The sequence below is a fragment of the Corylus avellana genome, chromosome ca4 (assembly GCF_901000735.1).
Source record: "Corylus avellana chromosome ca4, CavTom2PMs-1.0".
NCBI lineage: Eukaryota > Viridiplantae > Streptophyta > Magnoliopsida > Fagales > Betulaceae > Corylus > Corylus avellana.
This window is the reverse complement of record NC_081544.1, coordinates 9,383,811-9,393,598: the sequence shown is the minus strand read 5'-3', so window position 1 is coordinate 9,393,598 and position 9,788 is coordinate 9,383,811. Positions and strand designations below refer to the sequence as shown.

Here is a 9,788-nt window from a genome sequence, read left to right as displayed (position 1 = left end):
ATATCTATACAACCATGATTTTCTGGGCATAAATAAAGCTTCTTAAGAATTCTAAAAATTGGATGATGGTGATCATTGGGACATGGCATCTCTTTCTAATGGGCCAAGAAGCCAAAGCAGAAAGTAGAAATACTATGTGAGAAACCAATGATAAATGCATTTTGTAAGTAACTATCACCACAAAAGTGATAAAATAAAACCTTTGAAAAAAGAATGAAAAAATTTTAATCACCAACAACAATCTACTTATAAATCTGTGTTAAGGTATTTGATGAAACACAGAAAAATTTTTAAATTTCCACACCCTGGTTCTTTAGTTTTTATTTTTAAAATTTTAGTTTTGGTTTTTATTTATTATTTTTTTTTTTATTAAGGGTATTTTCATCATTGGGAAAGGGCATTGTCAATTGGGTCGTAGTTTAGGGAGAGTATATGGACTTTCTCCAAAATTTTATTTCTATTTTTTTGCCGAAACAATAAGTGATATTTCAACTAGTTTTGAACTAATTCAATGGTAAAACGGAGCTAAAGCTAGTAAAGATAACAGCTAAAAAATGAAAATTTTCTTTGAGATAAAATTATGAGCGCAATGATGTCCTCAAAGATGACAATGTACACGGAAAACCATTTACTTACATTGTAATTGAAAATCAATAGAGGCCCAAAAATTTCCACCAGAAAGCTCCAACTACTACCCAGATGATTGCATTGACAAGAGCCATTACGAACCCTATTTTGAATACGTCAGGAAGGTCTACATAACCAGCTGTTGAGAAAAAAAGGATAAAAATCTAATCAGACACCATGCTGCAACAGATCTTAAAAGGACAAAATATCATGACACTAACTTCTGAAGGCTTTCATAAAGAATGAAAGGATATTGATATCTGGAAATTATTTTATGCTTAATGGCCATAATAATATTAAAAAACAAAATCTTCTGTTTTCCATTTCTATCAACCAAATGGCAAAAAGTAAAGCCTTCCAAAAGAAATGGAAGAAATGAGAAATAGAAACTATAGATCAGAAGAATAGTTTTTTTTTTTTTTTTTTTTTGGGTAAGTAAGATACGAAGAATAATTGAAGCAAGACTAATTGCCATCTAAAAACAAGGACAAAAATGAATCAACAAATATTATGCGATATGCATAAAAGAATCATACCTCCATAGTATACAGCAGCCTGACCACTGCTATAATGCGTCAGAGCACCAAAAAGATTTGTGTTGTAAGCTAAAGCCAGAGCTGCCAACACACCAGGAACCCCCGCTGCCAAATGCATAGCAAGGAATGCAGAGTATAAAGCTCCAACATGACCTGTTTGACTTGCAAAGAGGTAGTGGATGAAGAAGTATGAGGCCTGAAGAACACCAAGTGCAGCAGGCCAACTCAAAGAGAAAGATTGAAGGGACTTGGCCACACAATCAGACATCCAGGTCACAACACCAAGGTTTGTCAATTGGCCTGCCATGCCCACTAGAACGGCAAACCAAGCCAAGGTATCCCATGCTGATTTTTCACTTAAGCAGTCATCCCAATCAAGGACTCCCAACAAAAGGAGTATTGATAAGCCTATCATTGCAGCTACAACACTTGCAATACCAAGAGCGTCTCTGCAAACAGACCAAAAAATTATTGCTTATTCAGAAACCTAATTAGACAAAAACATTTGAAAGAACCCCAATTTGCAGATATAATGGATTTGCAACTTTCAGCTAATATTAATGAGAATATAAAAAATACTTTGCTGCAGGGATACACTAAAGAATATGATGATTGTTTTTAGCACTATAATTACATCCAAAAAAGCTCTATTGAAGCAAAATATGAAAAGGCAGATAGAATCTAGAGCATATTTTCATGCAACACAAGGGAAAAATGATCTCCAAATTCCAAATGAATACTAGAGAATATTATTAGATGTAATTAGAGGTCACTAGCATGGTTATTAAGGCAACCTGGGGTGGAACTAGCATTTATACTTTGGGGGGGGGGGGGGAGATTCTAATTTAAAAAATAATAATAATAAAATTAAAAAATAAAATAAATAAAATAAAAATCTAAGGGCATTTTTTAAAAATTTTGGGAAAACATGGGGCCTTGGGGCTGAGGCCCCCCCAACCCTCCCTCTAGTTCCGCCCCTGAAGGCAACCCATATTTTAACCTTTTGTTTCTTCAGGGATAGGACCAGTTAATAATATGGAAGACTCGATTCTAGGGCTACAAGAAGGTTGTATAAAAACTACCAAAGCTGTCAACTTTAGAGAAAGTTATAAAACCACATGCTTTACCAATCTGTGGAAGAAGACTTTGACTAATATAGTCCTGAATTAAATCTAAAAAGAGGCCTGGCATGTTGTATCTCTAGTACAGAAAATAAATTGCCAAATTGATGGGGGCCATAGATCAAATGACACAAACAAAGCATCTTTCCATACATTTAACTCTTTTAAAAATGACAGCTCAAAGCCTTATTGTCACTTGAGGTGCTTAAGTAAGCCACCACCAATTTGTGAAATTCTTTCATGTTCTTTTCTTTTTTTTCTTTTTTTCTTTTTTTTCGTTTTTGGTTTATGACGTATATGTCGGACCCACTTTTGTGCCCCATTTCACTATCCAAGTCCACACTATATCAAGGTTCCAGTGCAAAACTTTCTAAAGGTACCCATGGCGCCATGGTTAGACAGTTGAGTACTAAAAGGTGTCTATACATAACTACAACCCTTCAAATTCTACACTAAGGTTTTCAATAAAATCTTTGTTTGGAAGAGAGAAAACTAAAAGGCTGTTTTCCAGATGAAAACCAGCATCGCCTATTGGTAAAACAGAAACAATAGCAGGCGAGTGAATCATAATATTTTGTAATGAAGATTCCTTGTTATACAGGGCACAAAATGGATGTGTTACCCAGGATGTTTTACAAAAGAGGAGTTTCATAACTTCCAACTTTATGGATAGGCCAGGCAAAGAGATTTTGCAGATTTGAGAGGTAAAATTCCAAAAGTAGATGGCAGAAAAAACTCAGTGCAATGCAGATAGGCTGTCAGCATTTGATGGACAAAGCAGTGCAGCCGACCTGAGAAAGTGTCTGAAATTTTGTTTGCATCCACATTCCAACTCAATGCCACAGGCCCAGTCTTCCTATTGATTTTTTTTATTCAGCTATCCTCCCTCTCTTCCTTTATACTTTTCATCATTCTATGTTTCTGCCAGAATGCCATAAACAGTCTAATAGAACACACGGGATTTGCAAAAGTAAATCTGAAATATGAGGTGTAGTGAAAATAGAGTTCTGGCTGGACATTTTATCTGTTCAGGCAAACTTAACTGGTGAAAGGGGTTTAAGTAAGAACAGAAATTAAACCATACAAGGAATAAAGCTGAACAATTTTGTAACTGATGAATTCAATATAATGGGGCATGATGCTTCCGTTAACTTTTTCTTTTCCTAAAATAGGTGACTAATTGAAATGGAAAAATAACAAACAAATCTATAAAAATTTACAAGAATGCTGTAAGTCACAGCTTGGGAACAGAAAGCAACTGTAAATAAAACCAAACTGCAAGTTTTAACCAATTCCATATCCTTTCAAACTTCTTGGTGAACTTATTTACTGATAATGCAATTCACTAAAAGCAATGCCTCTTTATTGTTTCTACATAACTATCAAAGGTAACTAAACATAATTAGCAAGCTTTAACTATCTTTAGCAAAAGCAAAACTTTGACCTAAAAAAGGTATTAAAAATCAAACTATAAGACTCCTTATATCCTTAAACAAAATTGTGCAGAACATACAGCATATTATGTAACTCATATCACATGCCAATTATCAAAAGGCATCAAGTATAGTTGATGATATCCTCATGTACATGACCAATGGTTCAAACAATCATTTGGATAATAATACATTGTCAAAAAAGGTGGGCAACAAATCAAGGGCTACAAAAAATAATTGGAGAATTCAACTATCCCTGTAATTTTTTTAATTGCTACTACTCATTACCAGCCAGAAAAGAAACAGTTCATGATATGAGGATATAAATTTGAGATGATTTATACTAATACCATGAAGTCAGGCATACTACATACCCAAATACCCATAAAGAGACTGCAAGAAGCATTGTACCAACCATCACCCACTCATGTCTTGTGACAGGACCCATGTGCCCTAGTTTCTTTGCAGCCATGGCAGGTGCATCAGGTGTGTCTTTGGTTTCAGGAGGATATAGCTTGTACAGGACTAGCGGAGTAGCTAGAAGAGCAACAAGGGCTGGTAAACTAGCAGCCTTGAACCAAGAAACCCAAGGGCTTGAAACTATCACACCAAGTTCCTCGGCTAATTTGAGGCAAAGCAGGTTTTGAGCAGCAGCAGTTAGGAAAAGAGCACTAGAGTTACTTGCAGCCTGTCACGCGTCACACATGAGCAATGCATTAGTCACCTAGGCATCACCGGACGATCAAATTAACAAGAAGATTGAATAACATGCATTCATAAATTTAACAAGAACAGACTATAATATGCATAAATGAGGGAAAAAAATAAATGTAGAGATCATCTAACAGAGTTAACACATCCATCTGTCCCGGAAAGACAGAAAAATATACCTACTTATCAGCGTAAAGTTATTCCAAAAAAAAGAAAAAATAGAGATCTCTAATAAAGCAGAAAATCTCGTAATCAATCCCCTGAAACTAAAAAACAACCAAAGAAACCCAACCTGTCAGAAGTTTTCTCTCATGAAAATGTCTGCATATTCCTTTTGTTCTATTAGATAAGTTTTTTTTTGTTTTTCTAATAAGACCCCTAAGAAAATCAAAACCAAACTATTCAATCCGTACTGCATTGTTTAGCTAAAAATTCCCATATGATATGATACATACTCCAATGTCTCAAAAGATCCTTGGAAAATAACCATTTTGAGCCTAAGTACTCCCAAGCCTGTCTAGTCCAATTGAACCAAAACAACTATATCGAGAATACATAATCAGATTTTATACATACCATGTCAAGGGAACATTCAAAATGTGTTAAGTAACAAAACCATAACAGATGATGCAGGTAGATGAGGCTATGTTTCAGCATGATTACTGTCAGGCATGTGTCTGCTTTGCAATAAGTTCCTGCATTCCCTTTACTAATCTGTTTCTGTGGTGCTGATACTACAAGTTGAGGAAAAGTACATGGACAAGGCATGCTAGGTTGCTTATAAAAATCAATTTAATCCAAGGTGCAGCAGATGGAATCAGACACTCTATTATTAAACCATGTGTCCATATCCAAAGATTACACAAGTCTGACACATGGAGACTCCTGCTTCCAACCCTTAGCCACAATCCCCATAACATAGAATTTGAGATAAGAAGCCATTAGTCATGAAAGTGAAGATCCAAATTACCCCCAAACACTGCCCATTACTAATGTTGTAACCAATGGCTTCAAAGTATTTCAGGGGTCCATGGTTCCTTACATGGAATTGAGACCATTACATAATCAGCCATCATTGCAAGTGTATTTATTTTTTTTATAAGTAATTGCAATTTTATTGAAAAGCGTAAGGCAAGTACAAAAGACACACCTAGCTAGTAGCAGAAAAAAGAGCTTAAAAAAAAATTGAAAGTTCGTAATATTAGAGTCAAAAGCTACAGCCCAATGCAAAAGAGTTTTAGGCCTCGTTTGGTATGCAAAATGGCTATTCCATTAAGAAAATGAATAGTTATTACTAGGAATGGAGGAGAGTAAAATGGAATAGTTATTCTTATTCCTTAGTTTGGTGACAACACATATACTCTCATTGAAATTAAATCAAGATTACTATTAAAGAAAGAGAAAAAAAAAAAAAAAAAAAAAAAAATACACCTAAATCATAGGAATATTGTGGGTGGCCAAGACCACCTTCAGGTTCTTTTATGGGTGGCCAACAGAACCTCAATGTTTAAGGGTTTAGTTTGAAACAAAATCAAAAATAATGTGAGTCTTTTTCTTTTTTTTTTTGGAAAATGTTGTCCATTCCTCTCATTTTGTTTTAGGAATACGTATTTCTCTTCGTAAAGGAATAGTTATTCCCATGTGAATAGCTATTCCTAGAAATAGGTCTCTACCAAACAAAAGAATATCTATTCCTATGATATAGTCATTCCATTCTAGGGACCTATTTCGCGAATCAAATAGGCCCTTAAAGAATAAGCCTTCAATTCCACCAAAGCCCTCTCACAATCCTCGAAGCTCCAATCATTTCTTTCCCTCCAAAGACATCACAAAAGGCAGGATGGAATGATCTTCCAAACTACATCAAGCTGAGACCTACCACCAATCACTTTCCAACAAGAGAAGAGATCTACCACTTGACTAGGCATAACCCAACAGTCTTGAAGATAGAATTCCAAGAGCATTGGCAATCTCATCCCCATTCTTCTCGCACATGCAACACCACTCAACCACAATGATATGTCGTTTTCTTAAACTGTCCATGGTGAGGATCTTCTCTATTGTTGTCGTCCAAGCAAAGAACATTACTCTCAAGAGTATTTCTACACATGTCAACAACATAAAGTTGTTTCATATTAATTAAAGGGAAATTGTCCGAAAAATCCCAGAGTTTTGCCTCTCTAACAGATAAAGACCTGAATTTCTAATTTTCAGAATTAAAGTCTTAAGTTTTGCTCGAGTGATAAATCTCTCGGTCAAATTTTCCATCCAATCTTTAATGGAAAAACTTGCCACCGATGACATTGTTCACATCATACCAATGAAAATGTGACACATGTATCTAGATACAAGTCAGCTTTCCAAGTGGGTAATTATGCCAAAAAAAAATTAAAATAAAAGAGGGGTGGAGATCCACTCCACCGCCACCCTCCACCCCACAGATAGAGGCCGTGGAGGGTGGTTCCACACCCGCCACCACTAAGGGGCACTGGCGGTGGAGATTCACCCCACAGAGGGGCGGGGTGGAGAGCTCCACCCCCACACACCTCTGTGGGGGTGGCTCCCCCTGCACCTTTCCAAGGGTGGAGAACCACCCTCCACCCCACAGAGAGGCGGTGGAGGGTGGCTCCACCCCCACCATCTCATTGGGGGGAACTGGTGGCGGAGATTCACCCCACAATGGGGCAGGGTGGAGAGCTCCACCCCCACACACCTCTGCAGAGGTGGCTCTTCACCCCTGCACCTTTCCAAGGGTGGAGAACCACCCCCACAAAGAGGTCGATGAGGTGGCTCCACCCTTGCCCATCTCCGTGGAGATGGATATCCACCCCACAAAGGGGACGGTGGTGGTCGAGGAGATCCACCTGAATAGAGGGCAACGGTAGAGAGTAAATACCTTTCAAATAACATAGTTTTGGGACAATTTCCCTCAATTAAATACAAAAACAGGGAGAGCAAATGATATACTTCTCAAATGGTATTGTGACTAAAAGTGTTGATAATATTCAATGGTTCCCAAAGATTTGAAGGTGCATGCCTCCTAAAGTTACATATTTAGTCCTACATGGACATTGGAGAAACTCACTGGACAGAAACTCAGAGAAGTAAGTCACAGCCATAACAAGAATCTAATACATAGTGATATTCTTTAACAACAATTAATCAAAATAAAAACTAATCCTAAGCGTTCTTTCCAACCCATTTCCCTTTATTCCCTCCTTCCCAATATCAAAATCACACTACATAACCCAATGCATTTTCGAAGGTTCCCCTAATCCAGTAAGTATTAGACATCAAATAAGACAATAGCTGGTAAACATCCTCAGATGTGCAATTGGACTAAGGCAACGCAATAAACAAATAGATAAAAGATGCTTGGGTCTACACCATTATTGCATATACAAATCCCACTAGCAATACTAAATTCCTCACTATTCCAAGCCATAACCAGTAAACAATATCTAAATAATTAAAAAAGATTCTATAACTGAAACGACCCATATCTGATACATACACCTAGAATATATGCATGGCCCCATTTAATAAAGAATACCCATTCGATACAATTATTTATATATTAAATCAATAAATTCAAAAGTCATAAAAATTACCCCTATGCAGTTATATCTATTTATGGAACTAGAAAAATATCCATCCAACCTGAAATTGGGACTGAATGAGATAAGACCCGAGCTTTTTCGCCGACGGATCGCCCGGTTTACTCCCCGCCGATAGCGACAAGGACTTGATTATTGGCAAGAAGACGCCACCGGCCCTCGCCGTGGTGCTCGGCATCGCCGGGGCGATGAGCGCCTCACTGATCGTCAACCCGTAGGACAACCCCAAGGTACTCTTGCCCAGCCACTTGATGAAGTAGGTGGCGATCCTGTCGCCCAAGCCGGTCTTGACGAAGCCGCGGGCGAAGAAGAAGGAGATGACGATGAGCCAGATGACCTCATTGGTGAAGGCGGAGAAGGCGGCAGAGAAGGACAGGGTTTTGGTGACTATGGAGGCGGTGAGGCCGAGGAAGGCCCAGGCGCCGACGGGCAGGGGGCTGAGGACGAGGCCGGCGATGGTGGAGAGGAAGATGGAGAGCAATTGCCAGCCCTGGGGAGAGACTTCGGGGGGTTTGGGGACTAGGAACTGCACAATGAGGCCGATGGAGATTGAGATGAGGAAGGGGATGGGCTTGGCGCCTTGTGGAGGAAGCGGGGATGGTGAATGTGTGGAAGAAGACGAGGCGTGGATGGGTGGGAGGCGAGGTTTGGAGCAGAGGGAGAGCTTTGGCGATGGGGGGAAGAGAGGGGAGGATGATCTGACGGTGGCGCGGAAGGAGCGGGGCAGGGCGGGGCTGTGGAGAATGAACGGCGGGGATTTGGAGATGGGGCGGGAGCGGTGGTGGAGGAGAGAGAAGGAATTGGAGGTGGAGAGAGTGTGGAGGGCGAAACTCCTACAAGCCTGCAGCATGGTTGGCTGCTTGCTTGTTTTACAAAGTGAGGAGTGGACGGAACTTCCAAAGAAAAAGACTGGTGTGAGGTAGGTGTGTGAGGAGGGAAATTTATGGAAATATGGTATTTATATGGTGAGTTGAGATTTTCGGCTGCCTCGAGTCAGACAACCTTTTTTTCTTTTTTTATTTCTTTTTAATTTTTTTTCTTTTTTTTTAATTGGAGAAGAGAGATATTAGAGGAAAATTTAAATTTGAGGTATTAGTACAAAATTTGAGGTATTAGAACTAAATTATGGATGATAAAATCTCTTTTAACTGATATTGTCCCTAAAAGGTTAACCTTTCACCCATAAGTTTTAGTTTTAAATCAAAAAATAAATTTTGAGACATTATAAATTAAATATTAACTTATAAAAATTTAATAATGAAAAAAAAAAACAAAAAAAACCAAAATCTAATCTAGAGTAGGAAAAAGAGATTTTCTATAATATATATATATATATATATATATATATATTAATAAAAAAAACTAATATCAAACTTTGGCGTACACTTCTGTCAATTTCATGTTCTCGATTATGTGTGACTCTTATATGGTAAGCAAGGTCCATTTCTTTTTAACTTTTTTTTTTTTTTTTAGATAATGAACGATTCATGTGGTTGGCCTAATTTACAAATCACTCCCTATAATTTAAAAAATAATGGGAAAACTTCAGAAAGCCCCCCTGAACTTTCAGCCGTTTTGACATACCCCCTGAATTTTCAAAACTCTCACTTAGGCCTCCTGAACTTTAGTTTTCTCTCACTTTTGACCATTTTAACGTTAAAGTCAAATAATTTGATTTTTTATACCTATTTTACCCTCCCCAAAACTACGTCGTTTTGTGTCTTAAAACTACAACACCTACCC

At 37.9% G+C, this 9,788-nt stretch overlaps 1 protein-coding gene across 1 annotated transcript; it reads right to left on the bottom strand.

Annotated features, from left to right (window-relative positions):
* Positions 1 to 548: 548 nt before the first annotated feature.
* LOC132178011 (dicarboxylate transporter 2.1, chloroplastic) lies at positions 549 to 8,895 on the bottom strand. Its single transcript, XM_059590481.1, has 4 exons — positions 8,089 to 8,895; positions 4,092 to 4,405; positions 1,164 to 1,612; positions 549 to 766 (listed from the first exon to the last, which is right to left on the bottom strand). The coding sequence occupies exons 1-4, from the start codon at positions 8,893 to 8,895 to the stop codon at positions 651 to 653; spliced, it is 1,686 nt and encodes a 561-aa protein (XP_059446464.1). The 3' UTR covers positions 549 to 650.
* Positions 8,896 to 9,788: the final 893 nt, after the last annotated feature.